The sequence below is a fragment of the Ranitomeya imitator genome, chromosome 6 (genome assembly GCF_032444005.1).
Source record: "Ranitomeya imitator isolate aRanImi1 chromosome 6, aRanImi1.pri, whole genome shotgun sequence".
Taxonomy (NCBI): domain Eukaryota; kingdom Metazoa; phylum Chordata; class Amphibia; order Anura; family Dendrobatidae; genus Ranitomeya; species Ranitomeya imitator.
In genome coordinates, this window is record NC_091287.1 from 365,367,152 (window position 1) to 365,386,671 (window position 19,520).

Sequence of the window (19,520 nt, forward strand, 5' to 3'; positions counted from 1 at the left end):
CTAACCAGTGCTAAGCATCTCTGGGAACTCCTTCAAGATTGTTGGAAGACCATTTCCGGTGACTACCTCTTGAAGCTTATCAAGAGAATGCCAAGAGTGTGCAAAGCAGTCAACAAAGCAAAAGGTGGCTAATTTGAAGAACCTAGAATCTAAGACATATTTTCACACTTTTTTGTGAAGTATATAATTCCACATGTGTTAATTCATAGTTTTGATGTTTTCAGTGTGAATGTACAATTTTCATAGTCATGAAAATACAGAAAAATCTTTAAATGAGGTGTGTTCAAACTTTTGGTCTGTACTGTACAGGTCCTTCTCAAAAAATTAGCATATAGTGTTAAATTTCATTATTTACCATAATGTAATGATTACAATTAAACTTTCATATATTATAGATTCATTATCCACCAACTGAAATTTGTCAGGTCTTTTATTGTTTTAATACTGATGATTTTGGCATACAACTCCTGATAACCCAAAAAACCTGTCTCAATAAAGTAGCATATTTCACCCATCCAATCAAATAAAAGTGTTTTTTAATAACAAACAAAAAAAACATCAAATAATAATGTTCAGTTATGCACTCAATACTTGGTCGGGAATCCTTTGGCAGAAATGACTGCTTCAATGCGGCGTGGCATGGAGGCAATCAGCCTGTGACACTGCTGAGATGTTATGGAGGCCCAGGATGCTTCAATAGCGGCCTTAAGCTCATCCAGAGTGTTGGGTCTTGCGTCTCTCAACTTTCTCTTCACAATATCCCACAGATTCTCTATGGGGTTCAGGTCAGGAGAGTTGGCAGGCCAATTGAGCACAGTAATACCATGGTCAGTAAACCATTTACCAGTGGTTTTGGCACTGTGAGCAGGTGCCAGGTCGTGCTGAAAAATGAAATCTTCATCTCCATAAAGCATTTCAGCCGATGGAAGCATGAAGTGCTCCAAAATCTCCTGATAGCTAGCTGCATTGACCCTGCCCTTGATGAAACACAGTGGACCAACACCAGCAGCTGACATGGCACCCCACACCATCACTGACTGTGGGTACTTGACACTGGACTTCAGGCATTTTGGCATTTCCTTCTTCCCAGTCTTCCTCCAGACTCTGGCACCTTGATTTCCGAATGACATGCAGAAAAAAGTACTTGGGACCACTTAGCAACAGTCCAGTGCTGCTTCTCTGTAGCCCAGGTCAGGCGCCTCTGCCGCTGTTTATGGTTCAAAAGTGGCTTTACCTGGGGAATGCGGCACCTGTAGCCCATTTCCTGCACACGCCTGTGCACGGTGGCTCTGGATGTTTCCACACCAGACTCAGTCCACTGCTTCCTCAGGTTCCCCAAGGTCTGGAATCGGTCCTTCTCCACAATCTTCCTCAGGGTCCGGTCTCCTCTTCTCGTTGTACAGCGTTTTCTGCCACATTGTTTCCTTCCAACAGACTTACCATTGAGGTGCCTTGATACAGCACTCTGGGAACAGCCTATTTGTTGAGAAATTTCTTTCTGGGTCTTACCCTCTTGCTTGAGGGTGTCAATGATGTCCTTCTTGACATCTGTCAGGTCGCTAGTCTTACCCATGATGGGGGTTTTGAGTAATAAACCAGGCAGGGAGTTTATAAAAGCCTCAGGTATCTTTTGCATGTGTTTAGAGTTAATTAGTTGATTCAGAAGATTAGGGTAATAGGTCGTTTAGAGAACCTTTTCTTGATATGCTAATTTATTGAGACAGGTTTTTTGGGTTATAAGGAGTTGTATGCCAATATCATCAGTATTAAAACAATAAAAGACCTGACAAATTTCAGTTGGTGGATAATGAATCTATAATATATGAAAGTTTAATTGTAATCATTACATTATGGTAAATAATGAAATTTAACACTATATGCTAATTTTTTGAGAAGGACCTGTATATGCCAGTATTTCCTCGTCTTCCGCTCTCAGAAAAAAAGTTTTTGGGACGGCATGTCCTTTCTGACATCTATATAAAAGTTGTAAGTAGAGCCCTGTCCATATGCTGTTCTTAGCCAATCAGCATCAGATTTATAGATGACATTTTTGTGCTATGGAGGGGAACTAAAGAATCCTTCCAGAGATTTGTTACCTAGTTGAACATGAATGAAATTGGTCTAAAATTCACCTTTGAAATTGAGAGGGATAAACTGCCATTTCTAGATGTTGTGATTGGGGAGAGGTGATCGACTGGAAGCCACCATCTATAGGAAACCAACTTTAATGAACTCACTGTTGAGATGAGAGAGCCATAATCCCTGCCCACTGACAAGAGGTATACCTAAGGGCCAATATTTAAGACTCAGACAAAATTGTTCAAATGAGAAAGTTTTTAAGGACAAGGGTGATGATCTAAGGCAGAAGTTCATTACAAGAGGTTACCCTGACCGGGTGTTAAGGGAGGCTTTCCACCATGCTCAGAGACAAAGGAGAGGAGCAATCCTAAGACCCCAGGAGAGGAAAAAGAGAGGGACAAAATAAGATTGATATGTTCCTATGACAATGCAGCACCACATGTTAAAAATAGCCTCAAGAAATATTGGAACATCCTTGGAATGGATGAGGATATTAAAGAGGCTGTGGGAGAATATCCACAAATCACTTACAGGAGGAGTAAGACTCTTGGGGATCGACTGGTACAGTCACTTTAGTTTGCCAAAAAATGAAACCTGGTTACCAAGGAAGCCTAATGGATGCTTCAGATGTGGATCTTGTGTAGCATGTGAATCAATACAATTGGGGAAGGAATTTCTTAATGCTAACACAGATGAAATGATAACCATTAGGGACTTCATCAGCTGCAAAACTAGGGGGATAATATACAGGGCAAAATGCGTATGTGTTATTACATACATTTACATACATACATTACATACATACATTATTACATACATTTGTAAAACGATTAGGGAGTTCAAGAGGACGGTGGGAGAACACCTGGGGGATATTCAAAACAAAAGGGACAAACTGATTGCCACACAAGTGAATAAATGCCATGGAGGTGATGTGAGAGCAATACGGTTTATGGGCATCGACAAGGTTAAATTTCCATCTAGAGAGGGTAATTATGATAAGATGCTGTTGCAAAGATATTCAGATTGGACACCTGCCACCCACAAGGTCTGAATGAGCAATTGAACTGTGGATGTTTTTTTATAAGACACTAGCCCCCTATTGTAATCCCTAGGGTACCTCCAGGTATCTCTTGATAGGATGGAGATGCAATTATAACCCCATAAGGGAATTCAACAACAAGGCTTATGTCACTCACCATCTCCTCCTTGTCCTTCCTCATCCTCCTCCACCTCCTCCCCCCCCCCCCCCCCCCCTTTTTCCTCCATATTTCATCAATCGAATACTTCTGGTTTCCTTATACATGATTTGTAGAGGTGTACAACAAAATTAATAAAGGGGATGGGAGAACTACAATACCCAGATAGATTAGCAAAATTAGGATTATTTGGTCTAGAAAAAAGACGACTGAGGGGCGATCTAATAACCATGTATAAGTATATAAGGGGACAATACAAATATCTCGCTGAGGATCTGTTTATACCAAGGACGGTGACGGGCACAAGGGGGCATTCTTTGCGTCTGGAGGAGAGAAGGTTTTTCCACCAACATAGAAGAGGATTCTTTACTGTTAGGGCAGTAAGAATCTGGAATTGCTTGCCTGAGGAGGTGGTGATGGAGAACTCAGTCGAGGGGTTCAAGAGAGGCCTGGATGTCTTCCTGGAGCAGAACAATATTGTATCATACAATTATTAGGTTCTGTAGAAGGACGTAGATCTGGGGATTTATTATGATGGAATATAGGCTGAACTGGATGGACAAATGTCTTTTTTCAGCCTTACTAACTATGTTACTATGTTACTGTAGACAGGGTACTGCCAAGGAAAACCGTAATAGCTGTCTACTATAATAGATAATTTATCCCAAGGAAGGGATCATTGATTCCCTATCCGTTCTGGTGCCCTGTTAAAAGATTATAACCTTGGTCCCCTATTTAGGGAAAAAATCCAGGGATTTGTATACAGGGGCAGCTTCTACTGGACATTTGAAGACTATAAGCGGGCAGATAACCTAATTATGTATATGAACAATAAACCCCACAATTGATGGTATATAATTGGGCCCCTGAATGCAGGTAACATGCATACCTTTAAAGGTGAAATCCAATAAGGGTTATTTGTTAAAGCTGATAAAGCGTTAATATACGGGTAGAAAAATGAGCAGAATAATGGGCCGGTCTGGTCCTGTGAATAACTGCAACCCAGACTTGCTTTGCGTCTCACTGCTGAAATGCATGACGCACTATGCTGGTACGACGGTACCGGAAGTGATGCACGCGGTCACTTCATGTTGCGTTCCGCGGGTTGGAACGCAGGAATTTACCCACTTCAGTATAGGATATGAAGCACGCGGCTACTTCCGGGTGCTGTCCACGAGGTGGAACGCAATGAGTCCACAGGCTCCGAAAAGGGTAGTGGTCGGACGTTGAAGCAATGGCGGGCCATCTTGAGAGACATATGGGGAAAAAAAAGGGGGGGTCAGAGTGAAAAACAATGGCGCCAAATTTTAAACCCATAATGAAATGTATAAACGTGAGGGGGCAATTAGGAAGAGGATACATGCCAGGGGCGTACCTCAATTATTTGTGGATGGTGGGATGTCCATGGAAAGGCACACTTGGGGCCATTACCCTGTGAGATCCTTCCCATGCCCAGAAACTGATGGACCCCATGTGAAAGCATATCCTCTACAATGGTGAGACCAAACCATTTTTTAAATTGAGCACTGGTATGCACGAGCACTTTAACATTAAAATCAGGACAAAAACAAGACTCAAATAAACCTGTGTATGTAGTAAAAGTTATGTTTTATTTTGGATACTCTCCTAGCTATACTCATTCTGTGATCCCGAGAGCATTGTTGTTGTGATCCGATTTTCACAATATTGCTGAGTATATATCTTCTTAACCAATCAGCATCAACAAAAGTGTTTTGGGCAATGCTCCTTGGCTGAGAAGTGGCTGATAGACAGGGCTCCCCCATAAATATTCTTTATAATATACATACATATTTGTTTTCTCTGGAGACACTAGTTAAACCCCTATAGGCATTTTATTGGAAGGAACAATGCAGTGTTGATCTGTCATGTGCGTGACCCCAACAAACCGCATTAATGTCAGTTGGGGTTTGTTTTGTCTCACAGAAAAGCCCATAATTTTGATAGAAATCCTGGTGCTGCATTCTGCTCAAATGTGTAAGAATGGTGACCGAAACTCCTGATGGAGCATCCACTGCAGAGGGGAACATCTCGCACCTGTCTACACGTACATGGAGCCCCCCTATATTTGTTCTATACACCAGGATTGTCACCCCCATGCTAAGGCTCTATGCACACGTAAGAAAAGAGGTGCAGAATTTTCTGCACAAAATCCACATCTGGCAGAATCCACAGCCGCGGATGTACCGCGGTTTTTATGCAGATTTTGTGCGGTTTTTATGCGGAATTGATGCGGATTTTCTGCGGATTTTCTGCGGTTTTTGCCACTGTGGAATTTTAACATGGAGGGGTGCAGAAACGCTGCAGATCTGCACAAAAGAAGTGACATGCACTTCTTTGAAATCCGCAGCAATTCCGCACTGATTTTTCTGCACCATCTGCACAGCTTTTTTTTTTTCCCATTGACTAACATTGTACTGTACATCACAGTGCGGATCTGCAGCGTTTCTGCACGGAAAAATCCGCTGCGGATCCGCAGCAAATCCGCATCGTGTGCACATGCCCTTATACTTATGATTTGTAACCATTGTTTTCACTGAAATGTTATAGCTTTCAGTATTTGAGTTTTGAGTACATCTGTCTACTAATCATTTTGTGGATGTTGCATTCTTTAGGGTTTCGCTGATACAGAAGAAGCTTTAGGCAATTCAATTGTGGCTTTGTGCGAAACATCGGAAAGAGGGGAAGGAGTTTTGCCTAAAACCACTTTGTTAAAAGCAGCAGTGCGATTTCTGTTTTCCAAAAGACTGACGTACGTAACATCTTTTTATTATCAACTAGATGGTGGCCCGATTCTAACACATCGGGTATTCTAGAATATGTATGTAGTATATAGCACAGCCCACGGAGTATATAACACAGCCCACGGAGTATATAACACAGCCCACGGAGTATATAACACAGCCCACGGAGTATATAACACAGCCCACGGAGTATATAACACAGCCCACGGAGTATATAACACAGCCCACGGAGTATATAACACAGCCCACGGAGTATATAACACAGCCCACGGAGTATATAACACAGCCCACGGAGTATATAACACAGCCCACGGAGTATATAACACAGCCCACGGAGTATATAACACAGCCCACGGAGTATATAACACAGCCCACTCGGTATGTAACACAGCCCACTCGGTATGTAACACAGCCCACGTAGTATATAACACAGCCCACACAGTATATAACACATCCCATGTAGTATGTAATACAGCCCACGTAGTATGTAACACAGCCCACGTAGTATGTAACACAGCCCATGTAGTATGTAACACAGCCCATGTAGTATGTAACACAGCCCATGTAGTATGTAACACAGCCCACGTAGTATGTAACACAGCCCACGTAGTATGTAACACATCCCACGTAGTATGTAACACAGCCCACGTAGTATGTAACAGTCCACGTAGTATGTAATACAGCCCACGTATTATGTAACACAGCCCACGTAGTATGTAACACAGCCCACGTAGTATGTAACACAGCCCACGTAGTATGTAACACAGCCCAAGTAGTATGTAACACAGCCCAAGTAGTATGTAACACAGCCCATGTAGTATGTAACACAGCCCACGTAGTATGTAACACAGCCCACGTAGTATGTAACACAGCCCACGTAGTATGTAACACAGCCCACGTAGTATGTAACACAGCCCACGTAGTATGTAACACAGCCCACGTAGTATGTAACACAGCCCACGTAGTATGTAACACAGCCCACGTAGTATGTAACACAGCCCACGTAGTATGTAACACAGCCCACGTAGTATGTAACACAGCCCACGTAGTATGTAACACAGCCCACGTAGTATGTAACACAGCCCACGTAGTATGTAACACAGCCCACGTAGTATATAGCACAGCCCACGCAGTATATAGCACAGCCCACGTAGTATATAGCAGTGTGGGCACCATATCCCTGTTAAAAAACAATGAAAATAAAAAATTGTTATATACTCGCCTTTCGGCGGCACCTGGATCCAGCACAGACCTTTAGCGATGATCCCTGTGACGCTCCGTTCCTAGTAATGCTTTGCGGCAATAACCCGTGATCATGTAGCGGTCTCGTGAAACTGCTACGTCATCATCTCGCAAGACCGCTAAGTGATCTCAAGTCATTGCTGCAATGCATTCTTGGGACCGAAGCGTCGCAAGGAGCGGAAAAGGCTGCCGCGGATGCCGGAAGGTGAGAATATAATGTTTGTTTGTTTTTTATTATTATTTTTAACATTATATGTTTTTACTATTGATGCTGCATAGGCAGCATCAATAGTAAAAAAGTGAAGCAGTGTTTAAATCCCGCCCCAATATCGCTGATTGGTCGCGGCCGATCAGCGACCCAGGATTTCCTTTACGGAAGTTACAGACAACATAGCTAACTTTACCCAATCTCCCACCTACTTTTCAAGTAACATAGTTGTAGCTAATTCACACATTTTTACACAGAAACAGCATGCAAAAATATTTGACTTATTTGTCTCCACTAATTGGCCGTAATGAATTCCTCGCAATGTGCTTCGGTGCCTACGGCAGAGATCATCTTACCGCTATCTGTGTCAGTCAATAAGAAGGTTATCTCGGGATGGTGTCCGGTTTACCAGTTAAGGTACTTTCACACTCAGCGACTTTAGAACGATAACGATAGCGATCCGTGACGTTGCAGTGTCCTGGATAGCGATATCGTTGTGTTTGACACGAAGCAGCGATCAGGATCCTGCTGTGAGATCGCTGGTCGGAGCTAGAAGGCCAGCACTTTATTTCGCCGCTGGATCACCCGCTGACATCGCTGAATCGGCGTGTGTGACGTCGATCCAGCGATGTCTTCACTTGAAACCAGGGTAAACATCGGGTTACTAAGCGCAGGGCCGCGCTTAGTAACCCAATATTTACCCTGGTTACCATTGTAAATGTAAAAAAACCAAAACACTACATACATTCCGGTGTCTGTCGCGTCCCCCGGCGTCCGCTTCCCTGCACTCCTCCTGCATCATGTGTCAGCGCCGGCCGGCCGTAAAGCAGGGCACAGCGGTGACGTCACCGCTCTGCTTTACGGCCGGCGCTTACACAGGATGCAGGAGGAGTGCAGGGAAGCGGACACCGGGGGACGTGACAGGCACCGGAATGTGAGTATGTGGTTTTTTTTTTTACATTTACAATGGTAACCAGGGTAAACATCGGGTTACTAAGCGCGGCCCTGCGCTTAGTAACCCGATGTTTACCCTGGTTACACGGGGACTTCGGCATCGTTGGTCACTGGAGAGCTGTCTGTGTGACAGCTCTCCAGCGACCACACAGCGACGCTGCAGCGATCGGCATCGTTGTCTATATCGCTGCAGCGTCGCTTAATGTGACGGTACTTTTAGTGTTTCCATTGGGCAGCCGACATTTAAAGACTATTGAATTGTGGCGGCACTACTACTGTGTCCCAAATTATTATGCAAATTGGATTTAAGTGTCATAAAGATTTAATTGTTTTGTTTTTCAAATAAACTCGTGAATGGTATTGTCTCAGGGCTCAATGGATCACTGAAATCAATCTTAAACACATGTGATAATTAGTTTTCCAGGTGATTCTAATTAAAGGAAAACTACTTAAAAAATTATGTTCCACATTATTAAGCAGGCCACAGGTTTCAAGTACTATGGGAACTAAAAAGGATCTCTCTGCTGCTGAAAAGCATTAAATAGTGCAATGCCTTGGACAAGGTATGAAAACATTAGATATTCCACGAAAACTTAAGATTGGTCATCATACTGTGAAGAGATTTGTGACTGAAACAGAGCACATTTCAAAATCCTGACCGGCACATCCAAACATAGACTAAGTGTGAACAGGTGCTGAACCTAGAGTCGCCAACTCGTATATAGTTAAGTAAATAAGGCAGCACACTGCAGCGCTAAAACATGTAAACCAGGTACACATAAAATTGGCCATTTTTATGCGCTAAAAGCTCTCATTTTTCATATTTCTAGTGCAGTAATGCAGTTCAAATTTCGTGTTTTCAAGTTTACATGTTTTAGCGCTGCAGTGTGCTGCCTTATTTACTTAACTGAAACAGAGCACAGACAGAGTTCATGCAGATAAAGGCATAATGAGGAAGGTTTCTGCTAGACAAATTCATGGGGTTAAGAGATCAGCTGCCAAAATACAATTACAAAGCAGCAAACAGTTATTTGAAGCTGCTGGTGCCTCTGGAGTCCCTCGAACCTCAAGGTGTAGGATCCTTCAAAGGCTTGCTGTGGTGCATAAACCTAATATTCGGCCACCCTTAAACAGTGTTCACAAGCAGAAATGGTTAAGGTGGGCCCAGACATACATGAAAACTAATTTCCAAACAGTCTTGTTTACTGATGAGTGTCAAGCAACCCTGGATGGTCCAGATGGATGGAGTAGTGGATGGTTGGTGGATTGCCACCATGTCCCAACAAAGCTGCGACATCAGCAAGGAGGTGGAGGAGTCACATTTTGGGCCAGAATCACGGGTAAACAGCTGGTAGGACGCTTTAAGGTTCCTGAAGGTGTGAAAATTACCTCTGCAAAGTATTTAGAGTTTCTGACTGACAACTTTCTTCCATGGTCTAAAAAGCAGAAACCAGCAAACAGATAGTTAAAGCTGCTGGTGCCTCTGGGGTCCCTCGAACCTCAAGGTGTAGGATAATAATAATAATAATTTTATTTATATAGCGCCAACACATTCCGCAGCGCTTTACAATTTATAGAGGGGACTTGTACAGACAATAGACATTACAGCATAACAGAAATCACAGTTCAAAATAGATACCAAGAGGAATGAGGGCCCTGCTCGCAAGCTTACAAACTATGAGGAAAAGGGGAGAAACAAGAGGTGGATGGTAACAATTGCTTTAGTTATTCAGACCAGCCATAGTGTAAGGCCCGAGTGTTCATGTAAAGCTGCATGAACCAGTTAACAGCCTAAGTATGTAGCAGTACAGACACAGAGGGCTATTAACTGCATGAAGTGTATGAGAACATGATCCAAGGAACCTGATTGTTTTTGTTTTGTTTTTTTTGAATGGGCCACACAGGGATAGTTAGGTTAATGCATTGAGGCGGTAGGCCAAACTATCCCTGTGTGGCCCATTCAAAAAAAACAAAACAAAAACATAATCAGGTTCCTTGGATCATGTTCTCATACACTTCATGCAGTTAATAGCCCTCTGTGTCTGTACTGCTACATACTTAGGCTGTTAACTGGTTCATGCAGCTTTACATGAACACTCGGGCCTTACACTATGGCTGGTCTGAATAACTAAAGCAATTGTTACCATCCACCTCTTGTTTCTCCCCTTTTCCTCATAGTTTGTAAGCTTGCGAGCAGGGCCCTCATTCCTCTTGGTATCTATTTTGAACTGTGATTTCTGTTATGCTGTAATGTCTATTGTCTGTACAAGTCCCCTCTATAAATTGTAAAGCGCTGCGGAATGTGTTGGCGCTATATAAATAAAATTATTATTATTATTATTATCCTACACCTTGAGGTTCGAGGGACCCCAGAGGCACCAGCAGCTTTAACTATCTGTTTGCTGGTTTCTGCTTTTTAGACCATGGAAGAAAGTTGTCAGTCAGAAACTCTAAATACTTTGCAGAGGTAATTTTCACACCTTCAGGAACCTTAAAGCGTCCTACCAGCTGTTTCCCCGTGATTCTGGCCCAAAATGTGACTCCTCCACCTCCTTGCTGATGTCGCAGCTTTGTTGGGACATGGTGGCAATCCACCAACCATCCACTACTCCATCCATCTGGACCATCCAGGGTTGCTTGACATTCATCAGTAAACAAGACTGTTTGGAAATTAGTTTTCATGTATGTCTGGGCCCACCTTAACCATTTCTGCTTGTGAACACTGTTTAGGGGTGGCCGAATAGTAGGTTTATGCACCACAGCAAGCCTTTGAAGAATCCTTGTTCAGATTGGCCTACCGCCTCAATGCATTAACCTATCTGAGCAAGGATTCTTCAAAGGCTTGCTGTGGTGCATAAACCTACTATTCGGCCACCCCTAAACAGTGTTCACAAGCAGAAACGGTTGCAGTGGGCCCTTACATACATGAAGACTAATTTTCAAACAGTCTTGTTTACTGATGAGTGTCGAGCAACCCTGGGTGGTCCAGATGGATGGAGTATTGAATGGTTTGTGGATGGCCGCCATGTTCCAACAAGGCTGCGACATCAGCAAGGAGGTGGAAGAGTCATGTTTTGGGCCAGAACCATGGGGAAACAGCTGGTAGGGCCCTTTAAGGTTCCTGAAGGTGTGAAAATGACCTCTGCAAAGTATTTAGAGTTTCTGACTGACAATTTTCATCCATGTGTAAAAAGCAGAAACATGCCTTCAGGAGCAAAATCATCTTCATGCATGACTTTGCAGCATGAGATGGTGCATTGAGTACCTCTGAGTAATTGGCTGCTATGGGCATAAAAGGAGATAAACTCATGGTGTGGCCACCATCTTCCCCTGACCTCAACCCTATAGAGAACCTTTGGAGTATCATCAAGCAAAAGATCTCTGAGGGTGGGAGGCCATTCACATCAAAACAGCAGCTCTGGGAGGTGATTCTGACTTCATGCAAAGAAATACAAGCAGAAACTCTCCAAAAACTCACAAGTTCAATGGATGCAAGAATTGTGATGGTGATATCAAAGAAGGGTTCCTATGTTAACATGTAACTTGGCCTGTTAGGAGGTTTTGGAGTTAAATAGCTGTTTTGTTCAGTGAATGTGACCTCCGAATGCTGCAAATTCCACAAATGAGCATTTTCCGTTCTTTAAAACATATCAAATGTATAGAAATTCTACTGTGCCTAATAATTTGGGACAGTGCATTTTAAGTTTTTATTCATTTTGGAGATTATACTGTTATCATTGGGAGGTTTCTTCAATAAAATTCGATGTATACTCGAACGGGTGATGACTTTTATTAGACTGACTGTCATTTGCACCGACCATTTAGGAAAATCCGAGAAAAATATCATTTGCATAATAATTTGGAACACCGTGTATGTGTAGTTTACCCCCAATGACTGTGCGCTGGGTGGGTTTTTTGCCACCTTTCTATCATCCAGACATCACCATTATTAGTATGGCTATTTTGTAACGATGTTGACGACAAAGAAGCTCTAGAAAAGTCTGATTATCAGCTGAAGTGCTGAGCGCTGCAGGAAAACGTTATGGCCGTCATAAAGTTGTGTATAATAGAAGCATTAACAAATGCCTAGAATGACCTGTTCCACTTTTATAAGTCACTTTATTGTCACTTTATTGTCACTTCTCATATGCTTTTTATTGTCTTGTTTTTCTAGGCTACGTACATTGGGCATTAAGTGGTTATCAGTCCATTTAATGAATGAGAAGGAGTCGAACTGCAAGCGCCCCGAGCTCCAAGGGAATGTATTATCTAAGGCTGTCAGTCTTTATATCGCTGAGCGATCAGTAGACTTAAAGCTGGATGACAAAGAAACCTCATTTTTCAAGGTTAATATTGGGGTTAATTGTAACATGAGATCCCGGTTGTACAGTGCATGGTGTTGGTTTCTGCAGAAATAAGAACACGTAATTTATGGTGTTCAGACCGTCCATATGTGTTTGTTTTTTGTGTAATGTAACTGAGATGAGCTGTTCAATACATCTAGCCATTATCGCTCCGAGCGGTGTGTGTTTTTATTGCAGTGTACCAGGGTTTTTTTAATCAATATTCAATGTGCATTGACTCTGTAGGCAGAGACTGTCAGGAAAGTGGCTGAAATCTTTACTTCAGAAACTGTGGACATGGCACTTCGCAAATCAGCAGCCGAGCAGCTGGCAGTTATAGCACAAGGTAAGATAAGCAAGATGTTTGTTTTTATTCCTGGTGTCACCCGGGAATAATCAGATAGATTAACTTTGGTCCTCCGCAGAAAGAATACATCAGCAGGTCGCACAAATTCTATTACGTTTCTTCTCCTAGACTTGCCGGCATTCGAATCACTTTTAGAAAGTTAATTTAAATGGATTTAAAAAAACCAAAACAAAACATGGAGTGTGTATATAAGTTATACACCACCCTAAAAAGTGGCACCTGTACCGAAAATAAATAAATCCTAGATCAAGGTATACGTTTTATTTTACGTGGCAAAATGTGTTCAATATAAAACTAAAATTTGTTCATTTACAGCTTAAAAGGGTTGTCCTCTACATTATGTTATTGTACAAATTAAACAAAACATAAATGAAATGAACAGTCGCCTACTGGACCCTTGCCAAATCTCCGCACTGATGGCCATGGCCCCCTGTTGGTCTCCTCACATTCTCTACTAGCGGGGAAATCTGTTTTCTAATTATTTTGGAGATGTCCAACATGAGCTTAATACAATAACGGTTTGCTAAAATAGTAATGAAAAATACTTGAAAAAGATAAAACATTCAAAAAAAAACAAAACATGTACAATATAAATTTAACCAACAGCTAACCAGGCAAGATATCGAAAGATGTGCAATGGCAGGAAACATGTATGGTACCCAGCCTTTTATATGTACGGTAATACCACATGGTGTGCGGAAGTTACCATTCCACTATGGAAGTGACAGAAAAAAAAATGTCTTGTCTCATTTGGCCTATCTAAACTATTTATTTTGGCTTACAAGTTATAGAATACTGGAAAAAGTCGTACCTGTATGCCCCATATAAATGCCTTGTATGGAGACACAAGGATCAGAGGGTGCTCTTGTCCGCTGGCCTGGCTGTCTTTAGAAAGACAGCATATACCAGGGCTCATCCCACTGAACACCTGCGCTCCTTTCCTTTCTACTCGGACAAGACAGGGTGAGGGTAACACACACTACAGTCATAATTTATTGGATCAACAATTTTCAGTAACCTATAGTGCAGTCCCAGCAAGTACATAAGATGGTGTAAATTACAGTTTCTCACCCTTCTGCTGCCTCGCTGGGCTTTGAACATCTGCAACTTCGAGGCTTCTAGGGCCATCTATCCCAACCAGTAATCCCCAGACATGAATTATATCGTGGGATAGAAGGTCGGACAGGAGAGGGACATTTATTGTTTTTTAGTGTTTTTTTTATTTTTTATTACAGGAGACTAGGGATTCAATGGAATGAGCGTTATACTCACCTAACTGTGTTTGTTATTTTTAAAAAAGAAAGGAAAAGTGTGGTTTGTTTTTATTTCAAATAAAGGACTTTATACTTGTTGTGTGTTTATTTACAATATAACTATAGGATTAGTAATGGAGAGGTATCTTATAGACACCTCTCCATTACTAAGCCATGGGCTTGATGTCACCTGACAATACAAATGTGACATCAACCCCACAAATACGAAACCCACTTGCCACCGCTACAGGGTAAGTGGGAAGAGCTGGGTAAAGCGCCAGAATTGGCACCGCTAATAGATGTCTGCTTTAGCAAAGCTGGTTGTCAAAAATGGGAGGAACCCACACCCGTTTTTTCAATAAAATTAAGAAAACCGCGTGGGGACCCGTATATTTTTGATAACCTATCTTGATACAGCTGATAGTTTTTTTTTTTTTATATTTATTTAGAGCGCCGGCTGATGAATACTCCCATCAGCCGCCGCCTGCTCTCACTGTTATTAGCAGCAGCAGGCTGATGCCAGTGACTTTTTACCTCTGATCACAGCTGCACCCTCACGCTGTCATTTGACAGCTTCGAAACCATGTCTGTCTGACCGGTGGTAATTATTTTGCCACCGATCAGGAGCAGTGTGTGCCGTGCTGTCATGCACATGACAGTGCGGCAAAAACTGAATGTTTGGAATTATCTCCGTATGGTACTGGGTTCCCATATAACTGTATAAGTGGTTTCCCGCAGTATCAGATGTTGGAGATGTGGAGTGGAAGAGGAGACTAGGACACACATTTAGTGGAGCTGTCCCATAATAACAGGTTTCTTGACTCTGGTAGTTCAAACTATCCAAAAAATGACTAGTCTCTCTGTGCCTGACTCTCCCGAACCTCTTGTTCTCTTTATGATCCCATCTAGTTTCACCAGATCCTAAAGATCTTTAATAAGCTACCTTATACAAGCTGCTAAGAATATCATTCCTTGTCACTGGAAAATTACTTCTCCACCTACTCTGAAGGATTGGTTCTGTGAAATATCCCTTTTAAGCTTGGTTTCACATTTGTGGATGGAGGTGCTGCTGAGGACTGCGTACATCCTCCGATTGTCATCCGTGAAGCGCTGCCCACCGCCACACCTCTTCCGGTCAGCCACGGTGCGGCGACCTGCATCAAACTCAACGAAGTAGGCCTAAGGATGGGACATTTGATTGCCCAATCCCCCACTGACTGTGATGGATACTGTCAGACTTGGAGAGACTGGATTGAATTTCAGGAATCCGATGGCTACTCCATTTCATCAGACTGCTGTGACCCACCCTTTTCTCCGGTGTGTTTTTTCTCTTTTCTGACTTTGCTCGTCATCGATGCACACCTGGCTGCACTATGTATGGTTTCCATTGGATTTTAGAAACCTCATAATTGGAATATTGATGGCTTAAAATGTTCCCTGCCCTTCCCTCCTTTTTCTTCCTTGAAATACAGAAATGGCTAAGGGCAAAGCATCAGACTATTCTGGAGTGGCCTTCTGTGAGTCCTGCTCTTAATCCCATTCTGGAGTAGGCATCCTTTAAACCTTGGACATCTGGAGTAGTTTGCTCACGAGTCCATTTTCGTTTGTTTGTTTGTTTGTTTTTTTTTCTACATTTTTCTGTTGAACCAGAATTCAAAACCAATGTCTGATTATCATTTGTTGACATTTGGTAAATGTAAATTGAAAATGGCTTTTGTGATTTTTTTCAAATGATTTCAGTGACCATTGTGAGTTTTTCTTACTTTAAGAGAAGGGTACCAACAATTCTGTCCATGTGTAGATTCTGTGTCCAGTGATTCCTACAATGAAGGTAAAGCATTATTATAAAAGTTTCCTCAACATTGTTCATTGTACTTGGTTCATTTACAAATCTAAGCTAACAGCCAAAAAAATACAATTTTTTTGAGTGTACTTTACCCCTTACTCCTACACATGCCCAGGGTACACATCAAATATATCCTTTAATCCTTAGTATTCCTTCATAGGAGAACCTTTCGTCATCCACTGAGCGCACTAATTAATGTCACTGAAGTCCTCGCGTTTCTGAGACATTGCACCTATGGTCAGTCCAGCATTTCCTAACTGGCCATCAAATCGGCTCTTCACCTATATGATTTCTCATCACTTCTAAATTTAGGAAATGTACCTGGAACAGTATTGTTAAATGAGCTGCAGATAGCAACCTATAGTAAAGGAAGGAAAAAAGATGGTGACATATAGCTAAAGTGATTTCTTTATTCGAGCTGACAATTTTTTTTTTTTTGTGTATACAGACATGACAATGCACAGAGTAATTAAGGAGCTGGGGATTGTGGAAAAGATCCGCAGCTTATTGCAAAAATGTGTGCATCAAAGTGGAAAGGTAAGAGCACCCACTGTGAAAGCATTGCTCGTGAGCAGACTAAGTGTGATTACATTAAGCCTGGATTGCTTTGCTGTGAGAGCTGAACAGCAGGGCTGGATTAGAAGACATTACTGCCTGCAAAATAATGGGAAGCACATGTACAGTGAAATAGATCATTTGGTCTTTTATTAGTTAAATAGGAGTCTGGGAAAGCTAAGTGACAACCAGTATAATATTTATTAAAGCTCCCACAAGGTTGTCACTTAGTGATCATGAAGGGCTTTGCCGATCATCAGAAATGGGTAGACTTGTAAAAATTAAGCAAATTATTTCTTCTCCAGAATGGAGCGATTATTTAATTCTATAATTTTTTTTTTTTGCTCATCACCTAGGTTACCTGCCACTTCAGTGTGTCAAAGGTGACTGGTTTCCTTGGCAAGAAGTACACACTTGCAACCTCTTTTCTATAGAGCTTGCAAGTGCTGTTCTGAAGCTGGTTGGGTCTGGCCTGATCCAGTGCCAATACCTACAATGCTGTGGTGTAAAATCTGCCGCTGCGTGCAGCATGTAAGAGTGCACAATTCTGCCAAATCCGCTAGTCTGAACTGTCAATCACTGAGGAGCACTCTGCCCTCCGACAAGCAGGATGTTGGACAGCAGGTGTGCTCCTGAGAAGAGCCCTTGTTCTGCCCCCGATGTACATAGGTGAGGGGCGTCTGAAGAATGTGACCATGGTTCTCTGTACAAGCAGTGCTGGATAGGTTACTCACTATCCTCTCCTCACTTGCCTGACCAGCCGCACGTGGATCCAGGAGGGAAGTTGCTGTAGTTTATTCACAGGACCTTGACAAGTGAGGTTGAGATGTCCGAAAAGGTGAAGGGATGAGGATAAGATAGAAGATGGAGGTTGGAGAACAGAGGTAACAGGAGCATCCTCTGTCCTGTTCTGATGCACGTTTCTGCCAAGATGGCCCTGACCAGAAAGAAAGGATGTGAGGGAAGTAGATGGGATGAGTTACAGAGAAAGAGAGGCATGATGGGAAGGTCCATCTGCAATACATGAGAACATATACTAGCAATGGCCAGCAAAGGACAACAAATACTGTTCGAACAATATAACACAAGATATTATAGGTATGTCTTAGTAGTATCTGTAAGTCTAAGTTCACATTAGCGTTGCGCCGCTGTTGCGTCGGCGACGCAGCGGCGACGCGCCCCTATGTTTAACATAGGGGACGCGTGCGTCTTTTTGGTTGCGTTTTTCGCCACGTGCGTCGTTTCCGACGCTGGCGTCGGACGCACGAAAACGCTACAAGTTGCATTTTCTGTGCGTCCGATTTTGGTCAAAAACGACGCACGCGTCGCAAAACGCGCGCGTTTTTGCGCGCGTTTGCGCGCGTTTTTTGATGCGTCGCGCGTTGCGTCGCCGACGCAGGGCGGCGCAACGCTAGTGTGAACGTACCCTAAGCCCTGAAAAGATGGCTGGACAGCACAGCCTTTAAGATATCTTTCCTTGGAATCCCCGTGTGATAAAATAAAATATTACATGGAAGTATAGATCTGTCTTTATTTTCATATGTTAATTACCGGTATTTGTTTTGATTTTCTCATTTTACTTGGTTACTTTAAGTCATAACTGAAATGTTGGCTTCTGATGTGTCTTATGCTAATTGATCTTGTAATTACGTGCAGGATTTGGAGGATATGATTTCGCCATCCCTGTCTTTACTGCGAATGGCGGTGTATGCTGATCCCGTATTGCGCTTGTCACTGGCACAGGATGCAGAGTTCATCTTAATTTTAGCTAGAGGTAAGATTCACCAGCTGCATATATGTTTGCTATGGTTTAGATTGTCAATCTCCAATTTATGGTCCTCTAGCTCTTGTGAAACTTGAGCTTGTGGTGCATGCTAGGTGTTTTATTTTCACAATAACTAGAGAACCACATGTTAGAGGTCACTTCTACCTCTTACACCTGGAGTTGCTGTCCATTCTGGAAAAAATGTTCAACAAGACCAAATAGATGGGCCACCACAATGAGATTCCTGATTACACAACCTTCTATAACCTATGGAGAGAGATGGGGCAGAAGAAGTGAAGAGCAGATGTGAAACTTGCAAAGGGAGACACAGAAAGATCATGCTCAGCTTTCTAACAAGTTCCTCACTCTAAAGCTTGATTCACATCTACACTGCTCAATTCTTCTGTATATTGTCCTCTATGCTGGTTCTGTCTGTGTGCCTACTACAGAATGAAACGCCAGATTCCACGTCTGAGTGTGCTCTGTATGGGAGCTACCATGCCATGACATACACAACAGCTAACGTTAAAAAGTTACTTGAAAGTATAAATACCCTTTAAACATTGTGTGGGACACAAACTAGATGTTTTTAATATTCGTATACATCTAAGCATATTATTGCCTTTGTGGTTGTCTACATGAGCGAAATGTTTTTCTCCACGTTATTCCTAATCACACCAGTTAAAGTCCATATACCAGTCATACCGTCGGTTCTTTCAGTTTGCTTTTCCCTTCTGCATTCTGCTGTTTAAAGTTCTACATCATTTCTTGGATTTTTATTTCTGTGAATTATGTTTATCGGGTGTCTGGGAAAAACCAAAACTTGTAATTGGGCTCATCCATGATACCAGCTCAACAAACTTGTCAGTATACTTGTCCTGATGATTCCTGCCTCCTCTTGTCTTGCCATCTCAGACCCTATCACATCTTTAAGATGACATGGGGTCTGC

At 42.4% G+C, this 19,520-nt stretch overlaps 1 protein-coding gene across 1 annotated transcript in view; it reads left to right on the forward strand.

Moving 5' to 3' along the window:
- RTTN (rotatin) overlaps window positions 1–19,520 on the forward strand; it is a 327,600-nt gene that overhangs the window by 101,155 nt on the left and 206,925 nt on the right. Inside the window, exons 18-22 of the mRNA XM_069730984.1 lie at window positions 5,909–6,045; window positions 12,616–12,787; window positions 13,031–13,130; window positions 16,699–16,787; window positions 18,462–18,579. Coding sequence (XP_069587085.1) covers window positions 5,909–6,045; window positions 12,616–12,787; window positions 13,031–13,130; window positions 16,699–16,787; window positions 18,462–18,579 — 616 coding nt within the window. The remainder of the gene's footprint in view (window positions 1–5,908; window positions 6,046–12,615; window positions 12,788–13,030; window positions 13,131–16,698; window positions 16,788–18,461; window positions 18,580–19,520) is intronic.